At 51.3% G+C, this 15493-nt stretch overlaps 2 protein-coding genes across 7 annotated transcripts in view; both read left to right on the top strand.

Moving 5' to 3' along the window:
• The window catches only part of CFAP61 (cilia and flagella associated protein 61), a 91993-nt gene extending 78183 nt beyond the window's left edge, over positions 1 to 13810 (top strand). For 5 of the 6 annotated variants that reach the window (XM_053973934.1, XM_053973935.1, XM_053973931.1 and 2 more), the window contains 3 exons: positions 3207 to 3297; positions 5733 to 5886; positions 13251 to 13810. In XM_053973934.1, coding sequence (XP_053829909.1) covers positions 3207 to 3297; positions 5733 to 5886; positions 13251 to 13330 — 325 coding nt within the window. In that variant the 3' untranslated portion in view covers positions 13331 to 13810. The remainder of the gene's footprint in view (positions 1 to 3206; positions 3298 to 5732; positions 5887 to 13250) is intronic. The other variant, XM_053973937.1, reaches the window with a different exon arrangement.
• Positions 7394 to 9547, top strand: INSM1 (INSM transcriptional repressor 1). Its single transcript, XM_053973939.1, is given in 2 exon segments — positions 7394 to 7451; positions 7454 to 9547. Coding segments are annotated over 2 exon segments (1422 nt in total). The 3' UTR covers positions 8818 to 9547.
• Positions 13811 to 15493: the final 1683 nt, after the last annotated feature.

Here is a 15493-nt window from a genome sequence, read left to right as displayed (position 1 = left end):
ACAAATTCCCCTGTAGGTAGGGGATGTACCACAGAGCTGAAATTATTAATCTCTTTTTTTATCATGATAGCTTCCTTTTTGTTTTGTTTTTCCTTGCAGAAATCAAGGGTGTTACTCTGAAGGTTTTTCATTCAGTTTTTAAGATTTTCTAACTTCACACCTTGCTGCCAGTGCTATACCCCCGTGCCACCAAACCTGACTCAGTTGGCAGGTCAGTGTTGGGTCCTTGCCGCCAGGACATAAAACCATCTTCCACAGGGGCAGAGGCTTCTTCTCCAAATGTGGTGTGTTCCTGCAAATGAAATGGAGAGTAACTCTAGGCAGCTCTTGGATGGACAGCCATGTGTAACCTCCATTTTTGCTTGCTAGCAGTGCACAGCTCTGTCCATTTTATTTATGTCTCTTGTAAAGGGAAGGATTCTGTGCCTTCTGTACAGGATACCACTAAATATTTCCTTCCTCCTTGCCTTTCATCTAATGTAGGCTACACCTCACAAATGAGGCAGAACAGACTTGAAGTGTTGTTTGTCAATGAAAGGTGAGACCAGCTCCTTAGCAACACAAAGGATGCTGTTCGTTGTCTTCTGCAGGAGCCCATTTCATCCCATCCGTCACAAACACCTTCCTGCAATCGCTGTCTTCACCATAAAGGCTTCCAGTAGGAATCCCCACTAGGAAGTGACCAAGTTTGCACACCCCTTATATTCCTGGCAGACACTGTCATCTTGTACATATTTAGCCTGGTCACTCTGGCAGGTTATGAAAGGCTAAATGGTGCGAACTCATATGGCAGATGCCGTTCTTGTGATAGCAGAGGAGCCACTGAGCCCCTTTGGGAGTGTGCCAGCTCCGTCTCATACACTGAAGAGCTTTATACTTTGAAGCCTTCCATGGTTTGCCCTGAGTGACTGCTGCTAAAGTGGTAATAAAATTCAGAATGAGCCTCAGAAAAAAGTCAACTTGTTGGTTTCAAATGGGGTTTTTCATTATTAAGCTTCCCTTTAGCAGCCATATGTAGAGCTGCTCTGTCAAAAACACTGTGTACCCCCTGAGAAAGGTGATTCAAACTGGAAAGATAAATAGATGGAAGCACAGAGCTGGCAAAGAAAGTGAATTGTTTGTGTGAGCTGAATCTCCAAATGGCCCTTGGTGGTCTTCAGGTGAGGTGAAGTGAAGGAAGTCTGGGAGTTCCTGTTGGTTACTAGGAGCTCCTTCTGGCAGTCTAGCTAGAAAATATGGATGAGGCATTCTCTGCTCCCCAAAACCAGGGATTTTATTTGCATTAAAGATTCCAAACTGGGTGGCACATTTCAGGTTTTGAGTTCCAAATCTGTGGATATTGACCGGAACAGTAAAGTTGTGGTTATAGATGGAGCTGGTGACAATAGCGGGAATATGTAGTACCCTTGAAACATTTATAAGAGCATTAAGTGCAACACCTCAGTGAGGCAGGTGAGCCCCTTAACTGAGGTAAGGCAGTTGGGAAAGTTGCACCTCAGTTGAGAGAGGAAGTCATCTGCTCAGGGTTATAGTCTAAATTAAGATGCCAGCTTGAAGACAAAACATTTGACCAGCAGAACATGGCTTTTACCACAGCATATCAGTAAAAATAGAGTCTTTAATTACCTTAATGTATCCTTGTATAACACCTCCCTTTCTCTCTTTGCTATTTATTATCAACAGTGAATTAAAGGTTTGTGTTGGGTGGGGTTTTTCTTCTGAAATTGAAGAGGTTTTAAATATTAGGGGATATTGTGTTTTTCTCTACCTTTGGGGTGTGCAGTTACTGAAACAAGGATCCTTAAAGCTGAGCTCATCCTAACCTGTATATCCAAATGAGCAGGCAAGCATCAGTCCCAGTAAATCCTGGGCTAGGCAGCACTTGCTATAGCAAGGATGCAATGCTTGGAATGGTGTCCATAAATATTTATACTGTGAAAAGGTCTGTGGGAGAGAGAGCCCTGCTGTGCTGCAGACCAAGCAGATTCCGAGAGGCAGCCCCAGCCAGCCTGGCACTCAGAGGGGAATGAGGGTGCTGGGGCAGAGAGGGGCCAAGCACATGGACATCTGGCCAAGCTGTGCCAGATGCAGAGAGCATTTTAATGGGCATGAGGGAGAGCTGAGGTGTCTTTCAGAGCAGGAGGGGGAAATCCTGCCCTTGGACATGGAGGAAATAAAATCTGCAGAGAGGAAACTGCATATTAATTCTCTGTGGACAGGTATCTCAGGATTATTAAATCTGTGTAGTGTGTTTAAGTTGCCTTATGCAGGTGCTTACTTAAATGCCACACAGCTGAACCAGGTGAGAAGGTTCCTGTGCTCCAGAGGGCAGTGCCAGGGTCCTGCTGCCATTCCCAAGGCATGAGTGTTGGTGGCAACTACACAAATGCCCCCCTCTTCCAACTTCCTGGGTGAGCCTGCTGACAGCTGCTCGGTCATTATGAAGATGAGCATGGGGCACATCCTGACGACTGTGAGCATTAACAAGAATTACACTCCGAGCATCTCACCCGAGCTGTAAAAATTATCTTTCATTATAGAGAGAAGTAAATCACAGCTTTGTAATCTGGCTGCCCCCAGTTATATTTACAGCCATGAGTTTCTACAGGGAGCAGTGCCCTCTCCATCCTTTTCCTCCTTTTTCATGGAAGAATGGTGCTGTGAATGCTGTAACTGAAAGAAAAAGTTACAAGAGCTTCCTCCTAGAATCGGTTCAATTTAGCTTCATCACACTAGTGCAAAGAACGTACTGCAGCGCTGTGGTGGCCTGTTTTTCTGGCTTTTATTAATCCAGAAATCTTAATGATGAACAACATTTGTGTCATTGTCTACACAAATTTAATTTGTTTATGCAGTAAGTTCAGTTAATCCTGCAATCTGCTTTTCTCAAATGAGGACAGATAATGGAGACACCATTCTTTACAGGTCTTCAGGCTTTTAAATTCTGATAAAATCAGGATTCTTCACTGGGCCTTGCCACAGCTCTGAATTAAGCCACTTTAAATGTAATTAGTGAAGCTGGCTGTACATCAGGAACATCCATTAAAAGAACTGATTGACCATGCTGTTACAAGGAGGCATTTTATGCACAAATGATCATGATGGGTCCAGAACTGTAATTTATAAAGGAAAAAAAGCAGGTAAATACTTTGTCAGTGGTTAATGAGAGGTTCACAAGATAACTAAATTTCTTCTTTTTTACCCAGCTACTTCAGGGAACCTTGGTCCTTAGCCATCTATCACGATCAGTATATTGATCTGCAGAAGGAACTGCACCAAACCCTGATGTCAGAACAGGTAAGAAAAATGACTGGCGAGTGCATTTTATTATTTAGGTAATTTGTTGGTGTTGGTCACTTTGATTTACTCTCCCAGCTGTATCCTGAAGCTTTATGTTTCTTTTTACCTCTCTCTTCGGGAAAGCTAGAGCAGACTGTGTACCTCACAGAGGGGGTCACCATGTACAGCACAGTGTTCAGTTTTCTTGTTTGGGTATATTCTCAAATCTGCCAGTAGAACTCAAACTTGCTTTGTTGTCTGTGACTGCATTTTTGCATTATAGCTGCAATTTAGTACAAATACCCAGTGGAATCTGGAGCCTGGCTTGTCTATGTATCCCCCTTGGGTTTAGGAGTGTTCCCTAACAGGAATATGCTACAGGCCATCCTACACCTCTCTCAGCTGAGCCTGTGGGTAGGTTTTTCAACACCTACCCACACGGAATGGCTTTGGTAGTCCAAAGGGTCAAAAGCAACTGGCTTTTTCAGTGATAAGTGGATTTCCTGAATAAGGGTGGAATTAAAATGTTTGCCAATGCTGTTTTACAGCTTTGGCCCTAGCACCATAATAGAGGCATAAAACCTCAGCAGCCTGGAACTGCCTACCCAAAATCCAGTCACTGTGCTCCATGGGGAGAACTAATAACAACAGCAGGTGTCCAGTAGCCCCCAGAACTGCCTTCCCCACCTCCTGAGGAACTTCTGGCTGAAACCAAACAGAGTTTGTAGTCTGATTTCGGTGCTTCCAACCCAGTACCTGGGACCAGTTCACCTAGCTCACACTGCTTCTACCTTTGTTTAACCCCATGCAGTGGCAGATGGTGGCACTGGGTTTTAAACATGTGCTTATAGAGTTTTTAACTGTGTGGAAAATGAATGGAATTGAGTGTAAATGGAGGCAGGGTGGCAGGAGGAAGTAGAGCCCGTGGTCCACCCATCTCCAGGGCCCAATGCTGCTGCATCCCAGCTGCAGCCACACGCACTCAGCCCTGCCTCCTCCCCGAAGGGCTCAGAGCTATTTGCCTCCTGTTATCCTGACCCAGAAAGGGCCTTGGTGCTGTTTAATTTGGGTTCTCTTGGAAGACCTCTATAAAAGAGTACAAAATTAAGTTCTGTGCAGAATGAGGGCCCTGATGTGTTTTTCTTGCCATCATTCAAACTTATTTGTCATGCTGTAAGTGTGAACAACTTGAGAGAGAGGGGAATTTGTGCCCTACAAATGAAGGACTAACTTGCCTTACCCTGTCTTTGTGGCAGCAGTCCTGACACAGGGAGTCTCCCTGCATGGCCTGGAAGCACCTCTGTGTGAGTCAGGACTCCTATGGACATAGGTGATGGTATCTCCGTCTGAATGAAAATTTGGCATTTTGGACTTTTTTTTTTTCATAGTGATTTTAACTATACTTACTAAATGTCACAATTCATGTTTTCAGTGGGTGCTCCTTCTGGGCACATTCCCAGATCCAGAGTAGGTACCATGTGCTGTTGGAGTATCTCTTAAATGCCTCAGGACTGGTTGTATTTCTGTGTGAAGTAAGAGACCTACTGTATTTGCCTCCTGATGCTTATATTCTAGCTCATTTCAGCATGCAGAAAAAATTACTAATGAAGTGTGAAAATGAGGGAAAGATGTTTAAGAGCTGTGGGCATAAATGCACAGAGGTCAGATATTTCTGATTAGTTTCCAGAGAAAGTAGAAATCAGTGTCCTGCAATAGGGGTAATATTTACAGAACTATTTGCTAATCGAAGTACTAACTGCATAGAAAAGCCAGTTATGTTCTGGGGACAGGGGCCATGCATTTAGCCTGTGTTGAAATTGTCACCCGAGGCTGCCCTGGCAGCGCAGGGCTCTGGCAGGGCTGCTGGCACGGGGCATGTTTACCCCTCGGGGATCACAGCCATGTGTTTGTGCTGGCGTGCGCAGCTCCGGCGATGCAAACATGCAGATGGCAGGGCTGGGGGCTGCACCTCCATCAGCTGCTGGATGCTGCTGCACACCGTGGGCACATGTGCCATGCCAGATCTACCGGAGCAGCACTTGTCATCCATCAGGAGTAATGGCCTGGTGCTCTGGCTGCAGCTGGGCCATGCTGACACTCAGTTAAAAGCCACAGTAAATATAGGGCATGGAGTGGGGGGGAAGTGTGGAATTCCTCTGGCAAAACCCCTCTGACAGGCCATGTCGGATAGCCAGGGGTTCCACACAGGTTTGTTCCCCACAACCCTTGCACCTGTGGCCAGCCATTTGTGAGGGAGAGGTGAACAAACAGTCGAGCACCACCGGCCCCAAGGTGTGCTCAGTGCTACCAGTGTGAGCCCCACTCCACACCCCACTGCCACCTGTGTTCTAGCCCCGATATGTTTTCAGGCTGTTTTCGGACCCCGCTGCCATGCTCCGTGTCTCCAGAGTGCCCCGAGTCCCGTTTGTCTGTTTGACAGCTCTGTCTTGCAGGTGCCCGGGCAGCCCACTGCCACCAAGCAGCACCCTGAGAAGAAACTCGGCCCACCATCGCTTTGGGAACCCGTCCTGCACTACCTGCGCCACCACCGTGCCCACCTGCCTGTGTACGCCCCGACCGATGCCTACAGACTGCTGTTGGCTGCAGGTAAGAGAGAGATGGTGGGACAACGGGGTCTGGGGCCACAGCCCCCACCATGGCGTGGGGTCTCGGTGAGCAGGCCTGGCAGTGATAGGGATCTCGCTGTGCAGCCCCAGCCGTGGGCAGGGGGGTCTCGGTGTGCATCCCCGCTAGTGACGGGGAGTCTCGATGTGAAGCCCCTTCAGTGAAGGGAGATCTCGGTTCGCAGCCCCATCGGTGAAGGGGAGTCTCAGTTCGTAGCCCCGGCGGGGAGGCGGCGGCGCGTGCCCGCGGGGCCGCAGCTGTATGCTAATGCGCCGCGGCCCGCCCGCCCCGCCCCGCCCCGCGGCGCCGCGCCGCACGCCTGTCCCACCCGGGCGGGCGGGGCGGCCCCTCGAACCCCCCTGCCGCTTGGCCCGGCCCGCCGCGGGGGTGTCCGGGGGAGCGGCGGCCGCCGGCCTCCACCCGCTCGCCGCCCTTTGTGCCGAGGGTCGCGCAGCTTTATGCTAATGGCCCGCACAAAGGCGCGCACGGGGGGGGGGGGGGGTGCGCTCGCTCGCGTGCCGCCCGCGTGCCCCGCGCCCCCCACAAAGGCCCCGGCGGGGAGCGGGGAGGGCGCTGCCCGCACGCGCCCCCGGCCTGGCGGCGGCTCCTCTCCCCCCGGTCCCGCCACCTGCGAGGTTGGCCCCGCGACCCCCCGCGCGCAACGCCGCGCCGCCGCGGACAAAGGGCTGCGGGAGCGGGGCCGCAGCCCAGGGCTCTCCCCGCTACGGCTGCACCTGCCGCATCCTCGGGGGCTTTGGGCGTGTTTGCTAAGACACCGACCGCGGCGTGCGGGAGCGCGGGGACCGAGGACCCTCTGCCCGTTCCCTGCCGCACCTCGTACCCGACGCTCAGCGTTTCGGGCTGAAACCGAGCGCCACCATCACCGTCCCTGCCTATACTGGGAAACTGGGCTTGACCTGTTCGTGTTAGAGTAACAGGTTCGGTTACCACCGGGCCGGGACTGTGGCTCCGCCTGCCCTGACCCCGCAGCAGCGCGGAGTTGTTCCGTTCGCACGGTTGCTGGGCTCGGTCGGGCCCTGATGACCCATTCGTTATTCCTCCCGCTCGGACAGACCCGTCATTGGCCACCTGCTACTGCTGCTGGGCAGCACCCCCGGCGGGCAGCCCCCCCGGCGGGCAGCCCCGCTCGCCTCTGTGCCGCCGCTGCCACAAGCGCCACTTTCGCCTCCTCCTGCGCCGAACTCCCCTCTCCCCGCACCCCGGTGCCGGCCGCCCCCGCAAACAGTCCGCCCGCCGAGAGCAGACGGCGCTCCGTGCCGAGCTTCCCGGAGGTGCAGCCTTGGCTAGCGGGCGGCCCGAGAGCACCACCCGCTGCCGGCCCCGCTGCCGGCGCGGGGGGCGGCACACAAAGGCCGCGCGTGCCAGGCGGGCGGGGGCGGGGCCGGGCGTGTGCCGGTCCGGGCTCAGGTGCGGCCGCGCCGCCGCCGCCGCCGCTGATTGGCCCATCCCGCCGCCGCCGGCCCGAACAATGGCCCCGGCCCGCTTAAAGGCGGCGGCGGCCGCGCCGCGGGCACAGCTAGGAGCCTCCGCCGTAGCCGCTGCCGCCGGCCCGGAGCCGGCGCGAAGATGCCCCGGGGCTTCCTGGTGAAGCGCAGCCGGCGGCCCACCCCCGTGTCCTACCGGGCGCGCTGCTGCCGTGAGGCCGACGCCGGCCCGCCGCTCCCCGCCGGCGCCGCCCAGCCGCCCGCCTGCCCCGCCGCTCCGCCGCCCCTGCCGCGGGACTCGCCGCCGCCGGTGCCATTCGGGACGCCCGATGCCGCCGTGCAGGCGCTGTACAGCCCCACGCGGCCCGTCAGCAGGGACAAGTACCTGGAGCGCGGCTTCAGCCTGGGCTCGCCCGTCTCAGCCGAGTCCTTCCCCGCGCCGGCCGTGCCCGGAACCATGGACCCGATCCTCTTCGCCCCAGCTGACCTCAAGCTCTTGGCCGCTGCTGGCCACGCCGAGCCGCCCGGCGTCCACCCCGGCCCCGGTGGGGTCCCTGCGCCGCCTGCCCCAGCCGTGCCGCCTGCTTCGGGCCGCCCACTGCCTACCAAGCGCCCACCGGGTGCCTCCGAACCTGGGCGGCAGAAGGCCCAGTCAGGCAAGAAGACGAAGGCGATCCGCAAGCTGACCTTCGAGGACGAAGTGACCACCTCGCCCGTGCTGGGGCTGCGCATCAAGGAGGGCCCAGTGGAGATGCCGGCCAAGGCACGGGGCGGCTGCGCCCGTCCTCTGGGCGAGTTCATCTGCCAGCTCTGCAAGGAGGAATACGGGGACCCCTTTGCGCTGGCGCAGCACCGCTGCTCCCGCATCGTCCGGGTGGAGTACCGCTGCCCCGAGTGTGACAAGGTCTTTTCCTGCCCCGCCAACCTTGCCTCCCACCGCCGCTGGCACAAACCACGTCCACCCACCACCAAGAGCGGCCCCGAGGCGGGCCGGGCACCGGCTGCGTGCCCAGGCCCGGCCCCGGCAGAGGAGACACCGAAGGAGGCGAGTGGTGGCAGTGGCAGTGAGCGGGACACACCAAGCCCTGGTGGAGCCTCGGAGGCAGGCTCCGAGGAGGGGCTCTTCGAGTGTCCCCGCTGCGCCAGACGGTTCCGCCGGCAAGCCTACTTGCGCAAGCACCTGTTGGGGCATAGTACACCAGCATCCGCACCAGCCCCAGATCCCAGTGCCGAGGAGCTGCCTGCCGCCGAGTGCCGCCTCTGCCCCGTCTGCGGGGAGACCTTCCCTAGCAAGAGTAGCCAGGAGCGGCATCTGCGTCTCCTGCACGCCGCCCAGGTCTTCCCCTGCAAGTACTGCCCGGCCACCTTCTACAGCTCTCCTGGCCTCACCCGGCACATCAACAAGTGCCACCCCTCGGAGAACCGGCAGGTCATCCTGCTCCAGGTGCCGCTGCGCCCTGCCTGCTGAGCCGCCCGTGCCTTCCCCACCGCCCCGCGCTGCTCCCCCGGGGCCGCCACACAATTAGCTTTAATACAGCTTGTGACCTGCTGGAATCTGGCTTTACACTTACCTTCCCGGGGTCTCACTTATTTTTTTCTTTTTTCTTATTTTAATTTTTTTTTTAAATTTTGTTCCTTTGCTCTGTTTTTATCGATGTGAACAGATCAAACTGCTTGAGAGAAATAAGCGTTTCCTTTAGTGTAGCCACAAATGCCTTGACTCTGCTGTTGATGGTCTCCAGAAAATGCTGTAGAAACTGCCTTAACTGTGACATGCCAACTTTGTTTCCGTTAGTTTACCCTTACTAAGGTAGCTCATGAGTTGTCTGTCTGTATATGTTGGTTTGAGTAATTATGTTATTTATTTGTTATTTATTTATATTAATTATGAAGATTGATATTATTTGATTGCAGATATTCTAATGTGCTTTTTTTTGTCTCCCCACCTGCCATTTCACTGTGCGTTTTAGAAGATCTTTTTTTAAGGGATCTGCTAAAAAGGTTTTAACTTTTATACCTAGAATAACACATGATCTTAAGCATTTTATCCCGTGCAACCAACAGCTCTTAATTTTAGATGCAATCTCTTTTTCTACACACATTATTTTCTTAACTGTTAGCTATTTATAGAGTGCTTCAATAGAACTGTTTCAACTGTATAATTATTTACTATTCAAATAAAATATTTTCAACTTCAAGCATGCCCCCACCCCTCCTGCTTCTCCCTGCTGGGCTGGCCCTGGGGGCTCGGGGTGGGAGGGGGAGCTGGGGGGTAGGCTGGCACCTGGCTCCACACTGCACCTGGCAGGGTGCCTCCATAGGCACCAGTCTGCTCTGCACCATTTGGTGAGATTAATTAAAAAGGAATTAAAGGGAGAAGAAGAGCAGGGTGCAGCATGGCTGCTCTGGGGAGAGGCTGCCCCTTGAGCAAAGGGGTCCCCTTGCCATGGGCCGGAGCCCCAGCCTTGCCCCTGCTCTAGCCACCATTGGGCACAGCCTGCCCTGTGCTCTGCTTCTGGGGAGAGCTGCGAGGTACCTTCCCTGGAAGGTCATGTAGGGATAGCTCAAGGAGAAGGCAGCACCTGTAAGTGGAGAACTTTTAGAAATCCCTGCCTACGAGGGCTGTGCTGTTTGATGGGTGGCTGCTGCAGCATCCTGCTTTGTCCGTGCGTTCTGGAACTGGTGCAAGGAAGGCCAGGCATTTCTCTGCTTCTTGGCGGGGCCGGAGCTGGCTCCTGCCTGGTCCTTTGTGCCTTGCAGTGGGGTTTCTGTAGCAGCCTTCAATAACTGTATATATAGATATATACATATCTATGCAGATAGATCTATCTCCAGAGCTTGTGTTTGTATGTGGGAATCTTGACGGGTTTGGTCAGAATTGTAAAATCTGTGTAAGTGGTGAAGGTGCACGCTGGGTTTGTGAAACCCCTCTCACAGACAGGTGTTGTGTGCACCTATATGATCTCCCCCTTTGCCAGCAGGAGCAGGTACAGAGCCAACTTCATGGCATGCAAATCTGCTTGGCAGCCCCAAGAGCAAATCCCTGCTCCCAAACTGGTGTATGAAAGGCCAGGGGGATGTGAAGGCTTGGTGTGGGCATAGGGGCTGCTCCATCTTGGGGTAGCAATGCCTTTGAGACTTTGCCTCCCTGGAAGAGGTTTCCAGCCTGTTCGTGCTATCTTCTCTCACCTAAAGACTCCTCACCCTGATTCACTGTGGGAAAGGCAGGTGGTTGAGCTTCCTGGAGAAAAGTTTCCCAGGAACTGGCTCAGTATTTTATGATAAAGCAAAGCTTGTAGAGAAAGAACATGTTTCTAGAGAAAGATTTGTTTGGGGTTTTTTGAGTTTTTTTGGTGGTTTTGGGTTTTTTTTTGTTCAGTCAGGCTGAACAGTACCAGTGTATGGGTATGCTCCTGTTGTCTTGATTCCTAGGAAACTGACTTGGTAGTACCAGGGCTGACTTCAGGCCTAGGCAAAGCTGTGGTTTTAGCTGGAAAACAGCACAGCCAGAGACACACAAGGCAGCAAAGCCTACCTGGCAAGAGGTGCAGTTTTGCCTTTCCTGGCTTCCCTGGCCTTGGAAAGCCCCAGATCCTGGGCTGTTGCAGACGGTGTTGCAGCTGTCTGTGGAGTGGGCTCTCTGCTCCCTGTGGGGACTCTGCCAACACACATAGCCATCCTCTCAGGCCACTGGACACCATTTCCAGATGATACCTGGCACATCCTCCAGAGAAGCCTAATGGCTCCATCTACACTGTAACAGCAGTGTCCCTGCTGAAATCCATGCTCAAAGCCTGTGGCACCAGCAGGCCACAAAACAACAGCTTCATACCACTGTTCATTTCCTAATAGTCAGATAAATCCATGTCTGTCCTACTAAGAATCAGTTGAAATTTCTGAGGACCAGAATTTCCCAGGTTTTTTGAACTGTCTGGGTAACCATCGGCACTGACGTATTGCATCTCCTGCTGAGCAGAAAGGGTAATTAGTGGAGACTCCTGTGTTGGGGAGGAGTAAGGAGAGGTGACAGCAGAGTACACTGGAAACAGTTCTGTTCACAAGCATCCTGTAAAAGGGATGTAATTTGCTTTTGACATCCCTGGGCTGCAACAACCTGGGCAGAGTGGCTGTGCCTTTGTGTCTGCGGCCTTTCTCCCCTCATCTGCACCGCTGGGTCCTTGTGAGGCCGAGCCAAGAGGTTTCTGAAGAGGTTCCTTGTGAGGGTAAGCCCCGATGGTTTGAGGGGTTTCTGGAGAGGTTCTTTGTGAGGGTGAGCCCCAACTACGTGCGGGGTTTTGCAGGGAGCCATCAGCATTACCGTTTTGCATCTCATGCCACCTGGCAGTGAAGGGCATTGCACCACTGTGACAGGTTACAAAGCCTCCCACTTACACCAATACCCTTTGGACAGTATTTTGGGGATGGATCTGTCTTTGCCCCTCACTAGTTCCTGCTTTGCACTGTCCCACTGCCCAGGCCCCCAGCACTGGGCCTCTGCTGGGCTCTGTCTCCTGCTCTGTGTCTGTGAAGTTCCAAGCTCACGTGTCACTTGGTGGCTGTCTCAGGGACCGAGCAGTGTGGCTGAACCCAGAGTGCTCTCAGTAGTAGACCCTGGGAATGCAGGTGTTGCCTGGTAGGTGTTACGTTCTAGCCACCTGGCAGCATGGCCAGCCAGCACTGCACAAACAAAGCCTCCTGCTGTCAGCTAACAAATCAATTGCTGATGGCTCTCAGTGCATCTAGCAGAAACAGGTTTGGGCACCATGGAAAACACTGATCCTGTCCCAAATATGACGCAGTGGAGGCAGCTGGTGCAGAGGTTGCTCATGCTCTATGCATTCAGGCAGAGGGGTTTCCTTGCTGTGCCGGAGCCTTCCTCCTCTCTGAGCATGCTGAGAGTGAAATGTGTGATCTGGGACCAAGTGCTGTGAGCACAGGGAAAGGAGCTGGGAGATTAGGTAGCGAAACCTGCAGGGTCCTGAGAAGTACAGCACGGACACCATCCCTGCTCCATGGGCTCAGAGCTGGTGGGCAGCTGGGGCAAGCTGCTCCTGCCCACAGGGGAAGACTCTCTGGAGGATGCTTGTCCCCAGGGAAGGTTTTTCCAAGTTTTGGTACCAACACTACAGTCCCTCGTAGCCATCAGTGCAGTAAGGCATCTGTCTGCTGCCTTGCTGGATGCGCTCACTGGGAAACACAGCTGGGCACAGCTCAAGGTTTTGGGGGACCCTGCCCAGAACCTGCTGATCTGTTTTTGGAGTGGGCAGCTGGGAGGTATCCATGGGATTAGGGCATGCCTGGAAACAGGGCAAACATTGGCTTTTTGCATTGGATTTCACTCTTCCTCACACAACACAAGCCTGTTTAAAAAAAGGTATTGCTGTTGATGAGCTGGGAAATGGGTCATGGAGACACAGGTGTTTCTCTGGGGTGTGCCGTGCCTGCAGGGTGCTACAGGGTGCTGCGGCGTGCTGGTGCCAACACATCTCCTGCTCCATTGTCCCTGGGTCAGGAGTGCTGGATTGTGGTGAATGTTTTAGGCTGGGTGTGACAGCAGTTCCCTGAAGCACCCAGGCAGCTCCCCTTGGTGAAGGATCTGGGTTTGCAAGTGCATCCTTGCAAATGGCATTAAACACCTCAGATCATTCCATGCAGGTAGGAAGCCTCATCAGGGCTATAAATGGTTTAAATAAATGTCATTTACAGTCCACATAAGAAAAGGTCTGCCTCTGGCAACATTTGATGCATTAATCATTGATATGGGACATGCCAAGTGTGGGCTGTCCTGTGGTACCAGCTCCACACTGGACACTGCTAGGCTTGGTTCCTATCTGTGCCATTGAACCCAAGTCCTGGGCTGCCCCCAGTGCTGTTCTGACCATGCTGTTTTCTCCTCAACAGGCAGCCAGGGACTGAAGCCAGGCAGAGCTGGGCACAGTGGTGGCAGCAGGAGCCCCACACCAGCACAGGAAACCTCCTAGGAGCGCATCCTCCTGACACGGTAATTGGGACATTATTTGAAGCAGCCAGTTCCAGTTAAACTACCTGTTCCTCTTAAAAAAGAACCACTGTTTTTAAGCTCTAATAAAACCCCCTCGCAGCTCTGAAGGTGAGGGCATGCACAGCCCAACCTGTTCTGGCCTGACTCTTGTGCTGTACCACTCTGCTGAGGCTTTTCAGCCTTCCCTAGCTAATGGGGAAGGTGACAGGGAGAATTTAACCAGAGCAAAGGCTGTGCTTGTGCTGCCATGGGCACTGGGCCGGGGGAGAGAAGAAGCTGCAGGTTAAAACAGGTTCTGCTTTCTCAGGATATGGAACCACGGTGTTTTTATTGGCTCATTTTTACAGTTTTTTAGGGGGAAATTACCTATAGTGCAACACCAGTTCAGTGACAAATGTAAGGAAAATGATATACAGTTGGGGGTGTCTGAGCTGGGAGGTTTTGGTTTAGTTACACACACACAGAAGAAAATCAGAATTTATTACATACAATAAATTATAGTTTGCATTTGCCCCTGGATCCTTGCAAGTGTCCAAAGCCAGGTTGGATGGGGCTTGGAGCAACCTGGGATAGTGGAAGGTGTCCCTGCCCATGGTAAGGGTGGAATGAGATGAGCTATATTGTGCCCTTCCACCCAAACTATTCTAGGATTCTGTGATAAAATAAATGTAAAAAATATATTCCTTTTATAGCGGTATATTCAATATAGATGATTTATATAATTAAACTTCAGAATATGTAGGTAATAACACATATAATAATATATTACATGTATTATATCAAAGCATATTGTATTATACAATAGATACTACTATATGTCTGTTATATATTGCCACTTAGACAATGCATATTAAGTGTATTATCTACAGTACATAATATCATCTCTGCATTATACATAATTACTGATACATTATCAATGTTGATGTAATGAAACACTCTTGTCTGGCAGGAGGTTTTGTCAGCTCTGCAGCCAGGATCTGTGTGCTGTGGAAGACAGAGTGTAGGTGCTCATGTGTGCACACCTGGCATATCCACTATGCATACATGTCAATCATGGTCTGAAATACTGTTATTGTATCTATATACTGCACTGAATAGTCCATGATGCACATCATACATGTGCCAAATATTACATGTTCATTATATCATGTTATACAGAATTCATACATTGCTGATATGATTTATATTATTTCTTATATACATTTTAAATAAAAGTATACTGCATGTATTTGCACACAGTTAACATTACAGTTAGCAAAGTAATGTTATAGTTTTTGTCATGATATGTACATATAGCGAAAATACATCCCAGGGATGTGTGCATATGTAGATATACATGTATAATGTAAAGGTAATATGTTGTATTTATGTAAACTATAACCAATTTTTGAATAAAATTATTACCTTTATAGTCAATATTTAATATTCAAAACAGGTATTAATAGGATAAAATATATAGTGCATATATTATATAATACATTGTATAATATATAATGCATATCACATTATATATCTTGTATTATACCTAGATTATAGATCACAGATTGCATATATTTTACATTGTGTGTATTTAAAACTTACAACATATACTCTAGCTAATAGAAACATATAGACATGCATAACATCAAATATTAGATATATATTTTGAAATACTGTAGCATACATTATATAGAACATAGGATGAGATCCCTAATATATATTTTATAGCTAAAGAGAGCATATTAATAGGTGTAGGAATAAGATAATACCTATACAAATGTTTGTAAAAAATGTTAGGCATCCTTCTAAAGCTGAAGGAAGGTATAACTATTGGAAGGAAGTTCTTAGCTGTGAGGATGGGAAGGCCCTGGCACAGTTTGCCCAGAGAAGCTGTGGCTACCCCATCCCTGGAAGTGTTCCAAGGCAGGTTGGACAGGGCTTGGAGCAACTTGGGATAGTGGGAAGTGTCCCTGCCCATGGTAAGAGTGGAATGAGATGAGCTTTAAGTTCTTTTCCAACACAATCCATTCTGGGACTCCATGTTAAGTATAAACTAGTCTATATATTATTTAATTTAGTAAATTATTTTTAATGCCATTTTTGCAGCTGCTGCCATAGGTGCAGAGCTGGGGGTGCCTTGGGCCCATGTTCCTGCCCCATGCTG

This window comes from Vidua macroura, chromosome 3, assembly GCF_024509145.1.
Source record: "Vidua macroura isolate BioBank_ID:100142 chromosome 3, ASM2450914v1, whole genome shotgun sequence".
Classification (NCBI taxonomy): domain Eukaryota; kingdom Metazoa; phylum Chordata; class Aves; order Passeriformes; family Viduidae; genus Vidua; species Vidua macroura.
This window is presented reverse-complemented; position numbering and strand designations above follow the sequence as displayed.